The following is a 20,058-nucleotide window of genomic DNA, read 5'->3' on the forward strand; positions in this document are numbered from 1 at the left end:
TTTTCGTTTTGTACATTCGTAAAACTGTGAACAATAAATAGTGTGTGGTTGGCCTCTACCTCCTGCCTGCCCCCTGGCTTTCTACGGAGGCAGGAGAGGCCGTGAGTGATGCAGCGAGGGCTGCGGGCACCGGCTGCCGCCCCAGGCACCGGTGAGCAGGGAGGGGTCCCAGATGGGGGAGGTGGGATGGAGCCAGGGACTGGTGTGGGGAGGCAACCCGTGCTCGAGCAATACATCAGCTGAAAGGGAGAAAGGCAGCACTGTGTGATGGTCTGGGAGCTCGGCTCCTTCACTGGTGTCTCAGACCTCCAGGATGCCCAGGATCTGCTAGGAAATGCAACGTGCTGCTTGGGGCAGGGAAGAGATGGGACTCTGGAGTGAGCAGGGGGACCCAGAAGTGCTGTTGTTCCTCAGAGGAGGTAAGGGATGAGTAAGCAGGGATGGATAGCACAGAAAAACAAGACTCCAGCCTCTGTGTGCTCTGCTGGGGCAGAGCGAGGGTCCTGGCATGGAAGAAGATATGGGGGAAAGAGCCCTGAGATGGGGAAAATGGGGTGATGCTGTTGTAGGGGAGATGTGTGGGACTGAGGGAGACAGGAAAGGGTGGATTGACAGGAGTGGCACAGAGCGGAGAGAAGAGGCTGGAGAGAGGTGGATAGGCTGCTGGGAGTGGGTAGTGTGAGCAAGGTGCTCAGTATGGAGGGGGCTGCTGCGCTCATAATGTTACAGCATCTGAAGATCACAGCACTGTTCAAACCTGGAAAGAAAGGCCCAGCTCTACCTCTCCTGGGCTCCAGAATCGAGGATCCTGAGCCCAAGCTCTGGGGTTTCTTGTGGCTGGGTCTCACGGCCACCACTGGTCTGATGGAGCCAGAGCCATGCTGGGAAGCAGCAGGACATGCCTCATCAGGAAGATCTGGAACTGGAGCTGTGGAGCTGAGCTCAGCAGTGCTTTCCTTCTCTGCTCCCCTCACTTCTCCAGAGAGACCTTCGGTGACCTGTGTGCTCTGAGCAAAGTCCTTGAGTGAGAAGTAACCCCCTTTGACGTGGTGGAAACCTTGTCCAAAGGGCCGTCAGGTGAGAAGAGTCAGCTTCTTCTGTTGTCTAGGTCCATCAAAGTACCTGGGAGGCTGCACATGGGGCCTTGCCTTCTTGACACTCATGGTAGCACTGTCCACCTTGTGCCCAGAGAAGTGCCAGTGCCTAGAGCTCCCATGCTGTGCTGCACAGGCCCCTTATTGGCAGCTTTGCTGTCCTGTTTGTCCTGCCATCCCCACTCCTCAGCTGGGCTCTCTCTTTGCAATCCCAGCCACAAGTTAGAAGGACCTTGTGCTAAATGTGACCCCACCATTTCTTGAACAGAGTGTGTGGATGAAAAAGGGCTGAGGAGAGCACATTGTATCCACCACGGTGGAAGGAAAACCATGAAAAGCCTGACCCAGGCACGGGGACTTCTCGACCCCAAGCAGACCCTGCCCAACATGGTGGAAGGGGACAGACTGATGGTTGCTTGGTGTCATTCCAGCTTGGGGCAGGCCAAGGAGCTGCATATCCCAAAATTCTTTTACAGTTGTCTTCAGCATCTTTGTGTCCTGAGCAGCGGAGCTCGCAGCACCACCATCTCACCCCTTTTACAGTCCCACCTACCATCATTTGGGAGTTTAGGACTAGCGGGCAGGAGCTCTTAGGGGTGGTACCCTGCAGGAACACGGGCTTTTGTGAGGAGCATGCATCATGTCTGCATGAGGAGAGGCCAAGGGGACAGAGGAAGGGAAAGTCATTTCTGTGTAAAGGCAAGAAAAAGAGCCAGACGCTGGAAGAACGATGGGCAGGAACGTATCCCCACAGCCCAGCAGTACCCATGCATGGCAAGTCCTCTGGACAGAGAGCTCAGCACCCAAGTGTGGAGCCACGCTTTGAGGCAAGGTGGCTATTGCATCTTGTTGTTGTGGCTGGGAAGATGTTCTTGTCTTTACAGTGTGGGAGGTACTTGGCCTCTGGGTCAGTTCATCTGGGCAAACACTTCCCTTCTGTGACCCTGAAGCCATCGTGGGATGAAGCTGTCACAGTTCTGCTCTGTACAAAGGTGACAGCCACAGCCTCTTTGAGCACAACCACTTCTGGACCCAGGTTTGTTCTTACAGACACCCCATTTGTGGTCTCCCTCCCCTGCCATGGGAGCTGGGTTGCAGAAGTCCCTGAGAGTCTCTGATGAGAAGGTTGGATGAGCCTTTAACAGAAAGCTTGTTGCTTTTAGCAGCTCGCATTTCTTGCCTGCTAGTGATTTCCCTTCCAAAGGGAGCTCCAGGACCAGGGAGCTGAGGCTGTTGAGCATGCAGAGCCCAAAGGGACAGTGGGGAGGGGGTCACGGGCTGGTTTCTTACACTTTATGGAGTCAGGCAGTGGTGAAGCTTTCATCTGTGGGGAGGTGGGACACTAGGAAGGTCAAGCATGAGGTGGCCAGTGAGATCCAGGAGCTTTCAAGCTAGGTGGATTTAGGGGTCGGCATGCAAAGGGCTGTGGACACACACCGCGTCTGTCTCAGCGGGAAGGCTGCAGGACAGGGAGCGCTGCACGGCCCGGCAGCCCAGCGGCCCGTCCTCGGCGGTGACGGGGAGCGGAGGGCCCTGGGTGGTGCCGGATCTGCCATCAGAGCACAGCAGGACGCTGGAGTCCGCCTCGCACTTGGTGGTGCGGCTGTAGTAGGGCTCCATGACGTGCCGCAGCTCCAGCGGCACGGCGAGGGGCAGCACCTCCGCCTTGATCACGGCACCCAGGTGGGGCTCGGAGGAGGATGCCCGCAGGCTCTCGGAGTGGCTCATCTTGATCAGCAGGTCGATGGTTTTGTTCTCGGCCTCCAGGAGGCAGCTTGGCAGCCCCTCCTCGTCCCCAGCCTCGGCTGGGGCTGAACATTTGTTGAGGGCCCCTTGGTCTTTGCCGTGGAGCTTCTCCATTCCCAGGCCTACGCCGCACGTTTCCTTCTTGGTCTGCGGACACTTCTCCAGGCCCTCAGAGGATCTCTTCACCGAGAGGTCCAGGGGCCCCTCGTGGGGTTTGGCGGCTCTCTCCAGAGCCTGGTGGATGTGGTAGAGCTCCCTTCGGATTTTGACTAGCTGGTCCCTCAGCTCTTTTTGCCCAGGAGTGTCCTCCTTTGCCAGATCAGAGAGTTTCTTCTCCACCTCCTGGTACTCCTCTAAGGTTTTGGACAGGTCCCCAATAAGCACGGTTGTAGCCTCAGAGTCTGTCATGGTGGCAGAAGGTTCTTGTGGTCTGCTCTGCTTGCAGAGGCCGTGCTCAGGAGCAGCAACTGCGCAGGGCAGGCCTTCAGGGTCTTTGCCCCTCTCAGCTTCCTCAGGCCAGCCTGCCAGGACATCCATGTGCCAGTGATCCAGAGCCCTGGGGATGTGGCCGGCGTTGGCCCTCGAACCACTGCAGAAAAGAAATGGATACAATGATTAGGGAGAGCACTGGCAAAATCTTTGGATATGTCCAGGACCAGCAGGTTCAGCATGAGCTCCTCCGTGCGTGCTGCCAGCACGAGGACCTTCCAGGAAAGGCTTTGGTCTGAGCTTGCAGAGATCTGGCTGGATCTGCTCCTGCCTTTGTTCTCCCAGGGGAGAGATGGAGCCTAAAACAGGCTGTTTTGTGCCTCTCCCCAACACAAGTCTACTCTGGGAAGATTGTGCTGGCGAGCGATGCCAGCTCAGATGGCCAAACTTGTTTTCTCTTTCTCTTTGGAGCACTGAGGGACAGATGGACACACACACTAATGCGTGTCCAGGTGCAGAGGATCTCTGCAGCCATCCTGAGAATGGCGAAGAGGCAAGTGGAGGTAGAAAAGCATAGAGTGCTTCTCCAGAGAATGCTCCTCTGGGTGCCAAAAGCTGTGGTTTTTGCAGTGACATTTTTCTTGGAGCCACAGCTGGACTTGCACAATCAGGGGAGGAACTGAAATTTTCTTACAAGGAGCTGTGCACATTTCTAGCCCCAGGTAAAAGGAAATGTTTGGAAGCGTGACCCTCCCTCTGGGCTTTGGAACCAGAAGGCAAATCAGAGGAATGCAAATGTGAATGTTTAAGCGATTGTTCCAGCAACTGTGAGATACTTGGGGACCCAAAAGAAGATTCCTTGGTGCCTGGGGAGGCAGGTCCACGCTGCACAGACCCCACTAGTTCTCTGCGAGTTGGGGGAAATCCAGGAACAGCAATGACACAGCCCAGCTGCTTGGATGCACCTGCAGGGCCAAAAGCCCTGCTCTGGATGGGTGCTAACTGCACTGCTGGCTTGGAGTGAGCTGAGCTCCTGCAGCACCTAGTGGGAAGGGGTCATCAGGGACACAGCGGGGTATGAAGATGGTGTTTAAGGGCCAGATGTGGAGAAGGAGACCGAGGACGCCTTACCTGCTCTGATAGCTGACTTTTCCAGGCACCAGCATTTCAGATCCTATCAAATCCAGATCATTGGAAGAGAGCTTCCTCTTCAGGTTATTGCCTGTGGGACTGCCGTTCTCCAGGCAGGTCACTGCTGTCAGCTCTGCCTTCTGGATGCTGCTGGGGGCAAAAGTGCCATCCTTCATCCCCACCAGGTTTTGGAAGATGTCAGTGGTTGGCTTTTTGCGCAAGTTGTTGAGGCCCAGCTCTGGGTTGCTCTCCTTCTCTTGGGACAGCCACTTGTCTTCTTCCTGCCCCAGCATGTGTCCATGGCTGAGCTCAAGGGCTGGCTCCTCTCTACCACTTTTGGGCCAAGGAAAACTCGGTTTCAGCACTGGTACCTTCAGTAGCCCTGGTTTGGAAGGCTCACTGGGGGTCTTGGCTTGGGGAGGTGTGGGCATGACCGAGCCCACCAGCTGCTGGGCCTCCGGCTTGCTGGATGACATCTTGCCTTCGGTGGAGCTGAAGGTGTGCTCAAAGAGCAAAGGGTAGTAAAAGCGAGGCAGAAAGGCAGAGCGCTCGGGGCTCTGCAGGGGTTGGAAGTGGGAAGCATGTGGGTGCATCAGCTGGGCTGTGGAGGCCAGGAATGGCAGCTGAGCCAAGTGCGGGTGTGTCGTCGCACTGTTGGCCATGGTGGGGCTCAGGTAGGAGAACAGGCTGGGGTTCAGGGGATAGTTGATGCCCAGCAGTGAGAGGTTGAGGCCCTGAGGTTCGTGGTAGTCACTGTAGGCTGGAGGTGGATAGCATGGGATGATGTTGCTGTCGGTACAAGGCGGGGAGACCTCAGGTGTGCTCCTCCTTTGCCCATTTGCCACCAGTTTCCACTGCTCCATGAGGATTCCACCACTGGCCAGGCATTTCTTTGGCACTCTGCAATGCTTTGGCTTAGCTTCTAGGTCCGGGGAGGCCATTTCTCTGCTTTTCATGACATGGTTCTTGAGAGAGAAGACATCCGTGATGATGAAGTCGGGCTCCACCTCCTTGCAAGGCTTATCTCTCTTGTTCTTGAAGCCAAAGACCAAAGTGTTCACTTCTGGTTCAGCTGGATCACCTTGGCAACCTGCCTCTTCATTTTTCTCCTTCTTTTCCCCCGCATCCATCTGCCTCAAGAGGCCAGCCACGTCCTCCTCCTCCTCTTGGAACGGGCTGCCTTCCTCCCCAGCCCCTTCGGCAGGCAGGATCTCCACTCCTGATGCCGTCTTCTCCTCGTGGCCAACCCTGCCAGGGGTCTGCTTGATCCTGCCCGACCCTCCCGACGTGGCCGAGGAGTCGCAGGTCTCCGGCTCGTCCTGCCGCCCGCGCAGCCGCGTGGCCTCGGTGGCGTGCAGGAGCCGCAGCTCCGGGTGAAGCAGGTTGCCCTTCTTGTAGGGCCAGTCAGACTCGATGAGGAGGGAGAGGGAGTTCTTGCACAGGCTGTACTTCATGTGGTTGTAGAGGTGTGATTTCTCCATGCACGTGAAGGGGCACTGGAAACACTTGTAGTTGTAGGGCTTGCCCCATGGCCTCGGGATGTAGTGGGGCTTTTTGGGCTTCCTCTCCTTGTGTTTGTAGACGGAGGTCAGCTTGCAGCCCACGTCGTCCTTGGACATGGCAGTGGGTGTCTGGTGATGGCTCCTGATGGGAGCAGAGGGGCTGAGTGCCTAAATCTCACTCCACCTCCCCAGGAGCTTCTGTGTGCCCTGGAAGGAGAGAACATGGGAGCTGGTGAGCTGTCAGCCCTGCCAAGTCCTGCCTGTATGTGAATACAGTCAAAGAAGGCGTTCGGACAGACAGATTTGGTTGGGAGAGGCTACAGACAGACTGAGTGTACCACATTCATTATGGGCAGCAGCATCTGCAGACTGCCACAGGCACCTGGGACCATTGAAGGAAAGGAACAGTGTGGTCTGAGCCTACTGGGGAAGTGAAGGCCACAGCTGGGCAGCCAAGACTAGAGCTGCCAGGGAGCTTCAGGCAGCCATGGGCATTTCTTCCCACTGGACCGGTGTGCACCCAGCCCAGCCCAGCCATAGCCTGGCTGCAGCACTTGAGGGCTGTTTCAAGGTGGTTGCAGTCTCAAGCATTATTAGCATTCACAGGCACCCTCTGCTCATGCCTTGTTCCTACAGTGGCCCCGCAGACAGTGCCAGCAGCCCCACACTCAGCTGCTGGCTGCTGGGCTGGAGGATGCTCTGTGTGCTGGGGGACTTCCCCGTGCTCTGCTTCCTGCGCTTTCACCACTGGGACCATAAAGCATCACATTCCCACGTTGCATCCTGCCCTCTTCCCCAGCACCATTCCCATCTCCAGCCCCTGAGCCTCACACAGATTCATGAGCCCTGGTCATGGCAGCATCCCAGTGCCACATTGGAGGATGAGGAACATGGAGAGGCCGAGCGGGAGCCGCGCAGCACGCTGTGTGTTTGCAGGTCAGTTGAACAAACATTTGGTGTTTATACACCAGAGGCAGATTAAATCTGTGCTGAGAGACTGGAACTGGTTGTTCCATTCTTGCACGCCCGACCCTCCTCCAGCAGTGCTGCAGAGGTGCGTGGATGCCATGGAGCCGTCCCACATGAGGACAGGGAGCGACTCCACAACACAGCCAATTCCACCTCCCCGCGCTGCAGAAATGAATGGCAAGGCAGGGAGCAGGGGAACAGACAGCAATGCAATGGGAGAGTGCCCCACGTGAGAGCCAGGGGCCAGGGGAGGAAGTCTCGGCACAGCAGAGGCATCCCCAGAGCTGGATTGGGCTCTGCAGAGCTGGGAGCCAGGCGTTGCGGCTCCTGGTTGCTGAGCAGTTCCCGCACCAGCAGATCTTCGTGGTCTGTTGAGTCTCGCTCTGCCACAACGCATTATTTCCAGTGGGCTGTCAGCTGCGGACGTGCGGGGCCGTGCCTGGGGGCAGCGCTCGGCGGGGACCGCGCACCTGTGCCTGGGAATTGCAGCATCCCTGCTCTCCTCCTCAGGACATGGGGAGGGGGGCATGGTCAGATGGAGGCAGTGGAGGGGCAAGGGGAGAAGAAAGAGATGGAGAGACAAAGGCAACGAAGGAGGGAGAGATGCTCAGAAAGGGGATCTGCAGTCCCCAGCACTCCAGCGCTTTAAAAATCCCAAACCCAGCCTGAGCTCCAGGGATAGAAGCAGTACGTAGAACTCTAGGGGCAGCTTGACTGGATCACATCAACAGCCTGTCCAGCTCATGTCTCTAACAACAGCCAAAAGGAGGTGCCCAATATGTAGGGCAAGCATCTACGGTACTGCTCCAGTTTCCCAAACCCTCATTTCATCTCTATATTGGACATGGTGCCTCCAAGAGCAGCACGCACCAGTGACCCTCCCATCTCTGGAAACCGTGGAAATATCCAGCCCCCAAATCATCCTGCAGTGGGGATTTCCCCACCACGCTGCTCAGAGTGCTGCCTCCTGAGCTTCCCACAAATTTCCTTTGACGCCTCCAATTCTGTGGCTCGCCATGGCAGTCCTGCTTCACCACCTCCTTTCCAGGCAGAAGGTGGGCAAGCGTAAACTGCTGCAGACCTCTCTCCCTATATGTAGGTATAGCCATGTGCTCAGGGGAGGGAGAAACATAAAGGCTGCCGGAATTGAGTGGCCTGGTTCAAAGACCAAAGCACGGGTCCACTGGAGAAGCCCTGGCACTGTGAACGTGTCCTGATACCTGCTTGTGAGACCCCCATGAGCTTTTCTGGTTGGAACAAAGACCCCATGTCCCAGACTGATGTCCTCCCTTTGCCCCTCGGGTCCTGCCATGCTGCATGTGGGCTGCCAGGGAGCCACAACACATGGACATCAGTAGCCATCAACCTTTCCCAGCTGGGCGTGAGACATGGCGTGGAAGTAGGGGCATGGGAGAGATGCTGAGCTTCCTATGGTCTCGAGGGCTGGTCCTGTCCTGCAGGGGGGACTTCAGGGACGTGTTGCCCCCACAGCTACATTCACCTGGCTGCTTCCTCCTGCATATTCAAACCACTTGAGCTCCAGAGGCTGAGCATCACAACAATCTCAGTGTTCCCTACTGCCATTTGCCAGCAGAGGTTTCTGTAGCAGGGAGCTGGCTGCCCAAATGACCACGGATGGTCACCAGGATGGCACAGAAGGGAGCATGGGGGGCATGGCTTTCCTATGGGGTGTGACACGCTGACAGCCCCAAAGACCACCCCTTTCCTGCGATTACCCAAAGCCTTCTGTTATAGTGTTTGCCATTTTCACCAGTGCCGAGGCTGGAGCAGGGGTGGATGGCAGCGGCGAGCCACTGATCAATGCAAAGCACTTTCCCTACATGCTTTTGCTGCAGGGGCTACTTAGCGGATATTGGGACCCTTTTTATTTTCATAGCCTGGGGTTGCACGGTCTGAGCTTTTAAGCATTTATCAGAGCCTGGGATGAGGGCAATTGGCCGTGGCAAAGCAGCAGGCGCTCAAAAGAGGGGGGAAAGCCTGGTTGATGGAGGCCTGGGAGCTCCCAGCCTCCCCACACCTCACTGAAATGCCCACACTTGCAGTTAAAATGACAGTGAGAAGTCATCCTTTGGTGTCCCCACATCGGGAGATTTGAAACTATTCCTACCTTGAGATGTGCCTTACGCCGGCTTGGGCTCCATTGAAAGTCCTCATCTCTAAATAGATTTTCCACCTTTATGTGCCTGAAAGTGCTCTATAGGCAAACTGTCCAAACCCAGCTCTCTAAAAATTCACCACCATTTGGGTTCCCAAATGTTTGGGTTTCCAGCATTTTGGGAGATCAGACGGTTTGGTTCCCATGGCCCCATCTTAGTGAGCACCTCTGCTTCTGCCCACCCAACATCAGAGAGTCCTCCAGACTGCTCCCCACAACGTGCCACCCCCAGCACCTTCAGCACGCAAGTCTCGGACCCAAATTGTGGCTCCAAGTTTTCTCCTCCCTTTTTTGCCCTTGTTCAAGAAGCGTTCTGCACCTCCCACCTCTCCTCTGCCTCCATCCCCAAAAAGCAGCCGCCTCTCCCCGCTCTGTTAGCCTGAAGACTCCCCGAGGCAACCCCAGCATCCTATGAGAAGCACACGCGGTGGCAAGCGTTCAACCAAGCGACAATGGGTTGGAGTCGTCGTCTCCTGCCCTCTGCCCATGGCACACAACTCGAAGCCTCACGGAGAGATGAGATCAGGCCGTGAGAGCCTCCGGGCTACTCTCCACAGAGGCGAGTGCCCTCCACCGCAGTGGCTTTCCTCCCACAGCCCTTCCTGCCGCAGCCCTCTGGGGGAGGAGGCAGGTCCTGGTGAGGAGATGTAAGGCTGTCTCTGCACATTACATCAACCACCTGCACAAGCTTGTGCTTGGCCCCCGCTGCAAGATTTTCCTGCTCCTTCGTCCACCTCCACCTCTACCTGCTAATGGAGCCCCGGGAGACCGCAGGCTCTCTGTGGGATTTAGTGGCTCCTTTGCAAACAGACCTCCAGATGTGTGAAGACATCCATCTCCAGCAGCTGGATAGAGAAGAAAGTGACTGTGTGCAAGCCACGAAGCCAGCAGTGTGGCTGGCACCCAAAAGTGCACAGAGGAGATGGTGCCCACAGCTAGCATGGTGACTAAGGGGAAAGGATGAACATCTGGAGAGAGCTGGGAGGGCTTGAGATGTGCACGCATCTGGATAGGAAGGTACAGCACAGCTCTCCTACGTGGTGAAGTCTGCATCATGCCTGTGATGTGCAGGGCTCCCACCTGCCAGCCTCTAGGGCTGGTGCTGGGAATGGAAGCTCCTTCCTCATGGTGTCCCAGCCCCATCTCCTCCCCTGTGATGCAGCACTCAGGCAGCAATGTGGAGTTCAGCTCCACGCCAGTTCCCACCATCCCATTGCCAGTCATTCCCCCTAGAGGAGCAGCTGCCAGCCCGCAAGGCCCTGGAGCCTGCTGAGGGATGGAGATTTGTCCCTCAGCACCAAGAAATGTTCTCCACCTTTTTGCTTCCCACGTATCCTTGGATATTTCACACTTCTTAAGTGCACCAGGGAGGGGAAGGATAAGAACTGAATGAGATCTCCTCTCTGCTTTGCTCTCCCTGGTCTGACAGAGCTGAGCTCCTGCAGTGCCGTCCAAGGCTCCCCAAAGCTGTCTGGCGGTTCCCTTCTCCACAGAGCCTTTCTCACACCCCATGCTTCAGCTTGCTTTCTTTCTCCCACAAGCAGTGTGCTGTGTGTATGAGCTGCTCAGGTGTCTCCCTCCTTTCACAACCAGAAAATTCACTGTATTCCAGTTCAAATCCATGCAATTTGTTTTGAGGTACAAAGCCTTCGCTCCTCCTTGCCTAGCCTACCACCTCCCACCCATTCCAGCCTTTTTCTGCTCCTATACATGCCCATTGCTGTACCCTCACCTCCTTTCCTTCTGCTGCAGCAGAGGATGGGCCCCTGGACAATTGGATGGGGCCATAATCATCCTGATCCTGCCGGGGGAGACCAGCCCATGGCATGGGGTTGGAACATGATGGTCTTTTAAATTTTTTCCAACCCAAGTCTTCCTATAATTCTGTGATGATTCTCTGATTCTGCATTTCTACTCAAGGCAACAGTGATAAGTTAAATAGATATCTGGGGAAGGGGATGCTTCAAGTCCTCAGCATGCAGCACAGACTGCAGCACCAGTGCTGAAACCTAGGCAGGGGCCAGTGCAGACTGGAGCCCACATCCCAAGAAATCCAGTCCAAGCAGCTCCAGCTTCTGAACTATTTCAATTTAGTCAAAAAGGGAAAAGGAAAATGCTTTGCTGCTCCCAGCTCGCAGCCTCCATCTCCCAGCACCGCTCTCCCACCCCAGGCTCTCAGCACGATTTGGGCTGCAGCGTGGTGATGAGGTGGCCCTGCATGGCTAGCAGTGCTCGCCTGCAGAACAGCCCACCCAGGGCTGTATGGCCAAGCAGTGATCAGGAGGAGCAATGGCCCAAGGCAGAGCCACCAGGACCACACACGGGGATGTTGTTAGCAGGGGCTGGGGACATTGTTAACGGTGTAAGCCAAAAAGGCAGCTTGTTAACACCCTCATAAGACCATGAGAAACAGTCACAAAGCCATAGCTGTGCACATCCCAGTCTGGGCACAGCCACCCTGCACCGTGCAGCTCCAGAGGGACCACTGTGTGCATCTCTGCTCCAAACGGGGTCCCCACCAAAGTGCTGTGAGCCACCCCTGTAGTACCAGAAAGGCTCCAGGGCAAGGTGAGAGGACACAGGGGCAGCACCCAAACCTCCCTCGGGTTGGCCATGGGGTTTGACACCGCTGTGACACATTTGGGACCTAGCCACCTCACGTCCTTATCCCCCTCTTCTAAGAGCCTTAGAATGCCCATGAGATGCTCTTCACTGCAAGACTCATTAATTTAATTGTCAAAATTACTGCAAACACACATCTAGTTGGACTAGATGACCATAGCGCTCCATTCCAACCCTAATGGTCGGCACCGTTGAGCACTGCAGTAACCTGCAAAACTCAGAGCAGCTCCGCTTTGTTTCTGCGTCTGCTGAGCAGAATTTAGAGAGGAAAATTACGGATGCTATAAATAATATTGTCTTACTGCCAACTCTCACCCTGCCCCTATTTGTGCTTCCCTTTCCCAAAAGCAAACGCTTATCGCATCTCTAAGCCTGCAGAAAACCACTGCTCTTCTCCCTTATTCTATGAATGCAGGGAGGTGAATTCAGTCCTTGGGAAAGAGCACTCAGAGCAGCTCTGTGCACGCACGCAGCGCTCCGCAGCACACCACACAGCGCCGGGGAAACCGTCCAAAATCCTCCACAAACTTTCAATTTGAAGGACTTGCGTGAGCAAATCCCCAGCAAAGGCAACTGAACATGTCATTAGGAGAGCCACCCGAGCAGAAAGGCCCCATATGACCTCCCCGGTGCAGAGCGCCTTTAATAAGACGGAGCCGCAACACTTTGCAAAGATATTGGTGATGGGATCAAAGAGCACCGCTGTGGAAGGACCGAGCCGCACGCCGACTGCTCTCCGTTCTCCTGCAGTTTGCACAGCCCTTTCTGGTACCCATTCATCCCTCCTGCCCCAACCCCAAACTCACAGCGCTGGGCCTCCGGTTCCACCAGGCTGACTTTTTAAGGAGGTACCAAAGCAAAGGGAGACAGCAGCTCTCACTGTGGGAGAGTGTCCCCCTCCGGGTTCTCCGTGGGGTCCTGTCCCTGGGGTCACCCTCAGCCCCTGCCCACCCCTTCACACCCCAGAGGACACCGGCTCGGCCCCACTTACAGCTCAGCCCGTCCCCGTGCTGCAGGCTGGGAGCAGGGGCAGGTGACTTCGGACGCCGCTCCTGAGCATTTACAGGGCTGTTTGCAGACAACATCAAACTCCGGAACAGAAGCGCCAACCCAGGAGTCATTCCCCCTCCTCGCTGTCCCTCCCCACCCTCTTGCTTGGTCTCATTTGTACCGATTTGCCCCGCAGGCTTCTCTCTGATTTGCTATGGCCCTGGCAGAGCAGTGCTGGGGAGGAGGTGCGCGGGGCTTGGGGGGTGGACAGGCCAGTGGAAGCTTGGATTGCCAAAAGAAGCTCAGCCCCAGAAACTGCCTTTATGCGCAGACGGAGCAGGCTGGGAGCGAAACCAGCTGGGCCGGAGGAGGATGTGCTCAGTGAGCTCATGGCTGTTCAGGGCTGGCTGCGTGAGCGGCTCTGGACTGCCTCCTTGCACCACTGCTCAGCCCCATGGGGTGGCACAGGAGGGAGGAGAGGGCTGGAGGAAGAATCCCCCCTCCCTGCATCACCTTTTCCTGTTGGCAGGCAATGCGCTGAGTGCCAGTGCAGCTCTCTGCATCATTTACCATTTACCCACTCCATCCCTATCCTGGGATCCCCGTGCGTAGTTGAATTACCCCAAACCAAACCTTCCCCAGAATGCCCAATACTCTAGACCGGCTCCTCTCTTTGGGGCCAAATGAGGGGATCACGTCTCTACACTGCTGCCCCACAGACTCCCCATCACCCGGTCGCATCCCTGCTTCAGCATCTCACAGCCTGGCAGGTTCCCGGCACAAGTGCCGAAGCTGTGGATCCAGAACTGCACACAACAGAGCAGGGACTTGCAGCCATCTCCAGTGCCCCCCTCATCTCCCCACTCCCCGCCTTCACTCCTGTCCCCTTCCCAGGCGTGTTGCACGCAGCCGGCCCCAATCTGCCATGGCGCAGGGCCACCTGTGCTGGCTGCCCACGCCATCTGCGCATAGAAGGTCGGGGACAGACGGCTGCCACCCCCAACTCCGGGCCAGCAAGAGAGGGACGGCCAGGGGGGCTCAGCACACGGCTGCCTCACTGTACCCCACGGTGCTGGCACCCGGTGGCAGCATGGCAACAGCCCCTGCGTTGGCTGCTCCATGGGTCTGCAATGGTGGGAGCGATTGTGGGGGTGATGCGGGGAGGGTGAGTGGGGGGCTTGAGCCCCTTGGGGTGCCCAGAAGGGCGGTGACGGCCACGGTGTGCCCTCCTACCTGTCCCAGCTCAGCCCTGCAGTGTGCTGAGAGCTCACGGCCACGCCGGGCAGCGGTGAGTTAATTCCTGACCTCGGTGAGCCCCACAGGCACTGCAGTGGTGGCTGCCCGCTGCCGGCCGGGCACGCTGATGAGATGATAACAGAGCCTGCCCGGTGCCTTGCTACAGGTAGCCGGAAAGTTTTCTTCATTGCTGGCTGCTGGAAAGGTCAAGGCGTCCTCCTCCTCCTCCTCCTGCATTTCTATTCCTGGCCTCTGCCCTTTTGCTGCTATACACCGGACCGAGCTGTGCCATCTTGTGCCATCTCAGTGTGGCCACGGCCCTGAAGCGCATTGGCAGGGCTGGGGTATGGCAGTGGAATGGTTGCGAGCACAGAGCTGGGAGCATCGGGGGCCAAGGGGTGCTGCTGGTGTGCCCAGAGTGGGATCCAGTGCTGAGTGATGGGGACAAAGAGGGGAGTGCAGGTCTGGCAGTCAGGATCAGGGAGGAGGAAGTGCTGGCAGCATGCAAACCATCACAGGTGTTACCCAAAGCCAGGCTGTGAAGAGGGAAAGCCCCAATACGACAGGATGGTGTTCTCACAGAAAATCTCTGCTCACATACGCACTGCAGATTTTTAATGGAGACCTTCATGGGGGGACCAAGCCTCAGCCCCAGCCCGGCCCTACCACACTACAAGGTCTGGGCTGTACAGAATCCATCCTAAAGCGCTGGGCCAACCTGGAGAGGGGCCCTGGGGAGCTTCCTCACACCACTTTGTTCACGGAGCAAAGATATTCCCAGCCCTGAATTTATAGATTGGCCCTTAAACTAAAACAACCTCCGGGGACCAGAAAAACAAAAGTAGGTTTTGGTTCTGTTTTGTGTTGTATTTTTCTTTCCTGCGTAGACAGCCTTTGCCCAGGAGGGGTTAGCATGAAAAATGCATGTGGGGATTGGGGGAGAGGGAGGGTGCGAGGAAGCAGCTATCGATCAAGCAGCTCTGAAAGCCACACAGCTGTGCACCTCTGCTGCACTCCCCAGCACTGCCCTGCTGCTGCTCCGTGCTGGGGAGAGCTCCATGTCCAGGTGGTGCTATGGGCAGAGAGGAGCTGGAGGCCCCCCAGCCACTGTCCTATCCATGCAGGTGAGCTGCTGGGTGGCTTCTCTCCTCTCCTTCCATGCTTTTCTCCTTCCCTGCATCCCAAAGCCTCGGTCACCGCATTAAGAGATGGGGAGCAGCAAAGGGCTGGAAAGGAGGAAAACCCACTGGCAGCTCTGCTTCTCCCTCTGTGAGTTTGCATTTCAACCCCTCTGAGGGCAAGCAGAGCTTCTGTCAAAACCTTAATTCTCCTCCAGCGAGAGGAGAACGAACATGCTATGGAAATTGCTCAGGCAAATTGTCAGAGGGTTTAACAGGGTTTGGGACCTCTCCGCAGTGACACTCTGCACCACCCGCTTGCCACCATCCCCAGCTGTCTCTGCAGAGGAGAAGTGCTGATTCTGGCAGGGCACTGAGTGGGGCCAGCACTGCAGGGAGGGGAGAGCACTGGATCGGGGGGGCGTTTGCCACCAGGGAGGGTATTAGAAGGTAAAGCCCCAGCAGCAATTCCCTTCCTGCTGCTGTCTCCCCTCAAATGGGCTCCAAGCTGTGGGCACGGGAGAGAGGACTCCCTGAGCACTTCTAGTACTGCCACCATCCCAATGTCACCAAGCTAACAAAGGGAACTGGATCTCCACCTTCGGCCAGGAAAAGCTCCTGGCAGCAGGAAAAAGCCAGGACAGCTTGGCCCAAACCAGCAGCACAGCAGGGTGCCCTGCACGGACCAACGAGCCCCAGTGCCCCTCTGCACCTACATCATATGGGCTCCAACAAATGCCTTCTTGGAAGTGCAATTTTAATTATGAGCTGTGCAGATTCCCCAGGAAAAGCCAGAAATGAGATCCAGAAATGAGGCACAGCAGGGTGCGGGCAGGGGAGGTGCGTAGATGGGGAAACTGAGGCTGGAGCACGGGAGCAGCCTCTCAGGCTCAGCCTGCCTCCGCCTTGTGCACTCACAGCAATTTGATCACCTACACACAGAAATCCACAAATTCATCATTTTAACCCTTTTGCCCTTCTTTGACCCATTCACCCTGACAGCGGGGCTCTGGGACCGCAGCAGCATGCTCAGGTTCCTGCAAGTTCCCCAAGGTTTCCCAGCCCCGAGCGCAGCTGTGCTCCTTACTCCAACCCCCCAGCTCGACCCCCACTGTCAGACACAGCCGGGACCCAGCAAGCAACAGCAGAAAAGCACGATGCAAAGCGCCCAAGCTGTGGAATGCTGTCACTGCTGCTGGGAATATCACCATTCAGCGGGACACAAACTGTCCCAGGCACAAAGTTTGTTCCCCAGTGCAGGGACAGACACACGGCACAGCGAGAGCCCCAGCAGTTCTATATTGGCTGCTCTGTACTGACCCCCAGCAGACAGACAGGCAGACCCCCCCCCTCCTTTCTGTGCTTTGTTCGCATTTTAACCGCGTTATCTCCAGCTCACATCCCCCATTCAGTCCCAGCCGGGAACAGTTTCCTTCACAAGGGAGATTCCAGCACATGAAGGTGAAGGCATCCAAGTGGATGCTGAGGGATGAGGGATTGGGGAAAAAAAAATAATAATTACAATAATAAAGAAGGAAACAAACAAACAAAAAAAAAAAAGTGCTTTTTAAAGTTGTTTGCTCTTGTTCTGCTCCTTTGGAAACGGCAGAGCAGGTGCAGCTATCCGGCTGCGACGTCCCGGCGTAGCCAGGAGCAGGGATGCTCACATGCAGGGAGCGGGACGGGCAGCAAAAAGGATAAACCCCCCCAAAGAACCGTGCCTAAATCTGCCTGCCTTACAGCTGCACTGCCGGGTGAACGGCCCCTCTCACCTTCCCCCTCCCAGCAGGGATCCCGGTGGGTGCTGCTGTCCTGCAGGGACTCACCTGCACCAGGGCTGCTCTCCCAGCACGGCTGCGCTCCGCCTGATGTTCGCGCTGTGAAAGTGGGAAGCGTTTCAGATCGTGCAGTAGGTTATATATTGTCTGCAAGTCTGGCCCTAGGGCGTCCATCAGTTGGTCTTGCTTTGCTCCTGCCCCTATATGGAAGGCAGCATCACATGCTCCGCGGCTCCCAGCTATCTGCCTGGCGAAAGGGGAGACGGAGATGGAGAGGAGAAAAAGGGGAGAAGAAAATTAAAAGGATCTTCATCATGAAAGAGACAGAAAGAGAATTTCCCAGCGTAAAACCAACCTGCCAGAAATCCCCTCCCGAGCCCAACTTTCCCCGCTCGCCGCCTGTGATCGCGGCTCCCAGCAGCCCCTTTCATGTGCTCTGCAAGGCCTCCAGACATGCACGGCTCGCCTTGATCCCGCTGCCTCGCTGCCGCAGCAGGTGAGGGGCCGCGGCCCCGCTCGCAGGTGCTGACTGCAAAATGCTCCGTGCCTCCGTGCTGCTGCCTGCGGTTCTCCAGCCATCCGGCCCCAGGCCACGGGTTTTAGGGCCACGTTCTCCTCCACGTCTGCTCCAGGACAGGGGCAGCCCCGCGCCAGGTGTGCACAGGTCCCAGCGCCCTGGGGAGCAGGCAGGGCTTGCACCCGTTGTGCTGCCGATGACCCTGAGGACGTTCTCTCCTGAAGGGAGGTTCCCTCCACCACCAGCCTCCCCAGCAGTCAGGATCGTCTCCGCGTTGTGCTGAGCATGGTTTCTTGCGGGCAGAAAACCCCATTTTGTGCTCTTCTCCACCCAGCTTCTCTGCCCTCTGCCACTACTTTTCCCAAATATTTCTGTATTCCTTTTGCTAAAAGTCAGAAATAAAGCATTTTGCATTATAAACACGGTCTGTTTTGCCCTTTCTCACTGCCCCCCCTCCCCTCAGAATACCCCAACTTGCACTGCTGGGCTGTCATTCCTCTGCACGGAGGGACCATAGTCTGAGGTCTGAAGGTTTGTCCACAGGGCCTGAAGTCCTGCTCCCAAACCTGCATCTTCTGACAGCCATACCTCCCGAAAAACATTTGGAGCAAAAATATAACATTGTGCTTAAAGCTGAGCATGGGAGGGGAGACTTCCATCTCCAGCTGGCACAAACATGGGGGAATTTGGCTTTGCAGGGGAATCTGGTAAGTCCACCTAATGCTATGGCACCTGGGAAAGAGCCCCACGAGGGCTGGGGAAGATCTCTTTATAACCACCTGGAGAGCTAAAGGGCTGAGATCAGGCTGCCATGCATCTGAGTGGCACCTGATGCAGGCATGGGGCAGGGCTCTGGCTGCTGCCACTCCATCAGCAGTCTGAAATGTGCAGCCCTGATGCTGGAGTTCCTTGCTGCATCCTTACTTTTCCTAAGATTTTGCCACGGATGCAGATGTCCTGCCTGCTTTTCTCATAGGGTAAATGCTCCCTCTTGCTCTGGGAGGACCTGGCTCAGTCCTTCTTGCCTGCAGCCTGCGCTGATGCTGGCTGGGCACAGGCTCCTGACAAACCAGAATTATCTTTTCTCCTCTAACAGAGCTGAATTCAGCTTCAAAGCTCAGAGCCAACATACGTGCACTGAAACCCTCCATTCCCCTGATTGTGCTGCTCATAAAGTGAGTTAAGACATTTTGGACACCTGCACAGCCTTCACAGCTAGCTGAATGGAAGCCACATTTCTTGTCGCTGAGGAGCCCAGGAAAACTGAATCCTGCTGCAAACTCACACGCTTTCTGCCTGTCTTGCTGAGCAGGCCCTGCACAGCTCTGTCCTTGCAGATTTATACATCTTCCACTGGCCACTGATTGCTCATAACGACCTTGAAATAGGATGGCTGAGCAGACCTCACCAGGCACTGCTGGGATGAGAACTTCACCCAGAGTTAGCAAACACAGAGGGATCATGTTTGGTCCAGAAATTCCCCAAGCTGAGTCTGTTTGGGTGCTTGGGAAGTACCCAGATGAACTCACACACATTTACTCTGCCCTTCTCCTCTCCCTTGGGTTTCTGTTACTGAATACCATCCAGGAAACATATAGTGTGACCTTGTGCAGGCACTGGGTTCCTGTGTCGCGTGGCATAGGGCTCAGCTGCTGAGCAAGAAGGGGAAGTCTCAGGCCAGTTCCCAAAGAGCATAGATGATATTCTCAGCTCCAACTTTCTGTTGGGAAGGCTGATTCCCTTGGCCACAACCTCCCTCAAGTCAGATGACAACAGATGTATGTATCTGGTTATTTTTGAAGGAAAGCTTTTCTCTTTTGTGAGCCAAAGGCATGGCCAGATCCACTCCTGCTGAGTCAAGCATCTGGAAGTCAAGCGTCCTTCTGCCCAGAGCTGAAGACTATTCCCACTGCTTCCCTTCATCTAGCTGAAAGTCCCACCAGAAGGGTATTGTCCACGTTGGAAACTCAGATGTTTGTATTTCAATACTTAGAGTCATAGAATCATTCAGTCACAGCTCATTAAGGTTGTAAGAAACCACTACCATCATCCAGTCCAACCGCTGACCCACCCCCATCCTACCCACTGATCCACAGCCCTCAGTGCCACATCTCCACAGCTCATGAACACCTCTGGGGATGGGGACTCCACCACCTCCCAGGGCAGCCTGTGCCTCAAGCCTGCAGCTGGCTTCAGCGTGGTGCAAGAAACCTTCATAGCAATTGCCAGACCCATTATGGCAGCCCGTCCCATAGGGGGAGATGGGAAGAAACCCTCAGCCAAGGGAAGGGATTTCCATGTTGCTGTGACCTCATCCTATGTGGAACAGATATGTTGGAGACAAGCATCAGTGATGGAAACCATCATCAGTGATGGAGAGCACTGCAGGTGATGGAGAAGGCAGAGGCCCAGAGGGGCTGGTGCTGCAAAGTCTGTCAGTTTATGCTGCAAGAGAGGAACTCCAGAGACTGGAGGCAGCTGCTCTAGCAGAATGAAAACAGAGCTCACGTCCCTCCCTCCTGCAATTAGAAAGATGGAAAAGGGGAACAGAACAGCTTCACTGATGACCTTTCCCTCTTGCAAATCTCATCCTGCCTTGCTTCGTATACCAGCATCAGGAGCAAACAGCCGGGCTGGGACCTGGCAGGCCAGTGGTGGCACAGAACTACCCAAGGAGGTTGGCCGTGTGCGTGTGTGTGTGTGTGCGTGTGTGTGTGTGTGTGTGCACACCAGAGTGCTTGCTTTCTTCC

The 20,058-nt window shown here is 56.0% G+C and overlaps 1 protein-coding gene across 2 annotated transcripts; it reads right to left on the minus strand.

Annotated features, from left to right (window-relative positions):
• Positions 1 to 17,333, minus strand: PRR35 (proline rich 35). Of its 2 annotated transcripts, XM_048961617.1 has the most exons (4): positions 17,147 to 17,333; positions 16,840 to 17,038; positions 4,401 to 6,109; positions 1 to 3,429 (listed from the first exon to the last, which is right to left on the minus strand). In XM_048961617.1, exons 3-4 carry the CDS (start codon positions 6,017 to 6,019, stop codon positions 2,496 to 2,498), a joined length of 2,553 nt encoding a protein of 850 aa, XP_048817574.1. In that variant the 5' UTR covers positions 6,020 to 6,109; positions 16,840 to 17,038; positions 17,147 to 17,333; the 3' UTR covers positions 1 to 2,495. The 2 variants fall into 2 exon arrangements, with proteins under 2 accessions (XP_048817574.1, XP_048817573.1); XM_048961616.1 differs by lacking the exons at positions 16,840 to 17,038; positions 17,147 to 17,333 and adding an exon at positions 12,661 to 12,769.
• Positions 17,334 to 20,058: the final 2,725 nt, after the last annotated feature.

This window comes from Lagopus muta, chromosome 15 (genome assembly GCF_023343835.1).
Source record: "Lagopus muta isolate bLagMut1 chromosome 15, bLagMut1 primary, whole genome shotgun sequence".
NCBI classification, from domain to species: Eukaryota; Metazoa; Chordata; class Aves; order Galliformes; family Phasianidae; genus Lagopus; species Lagopus muta.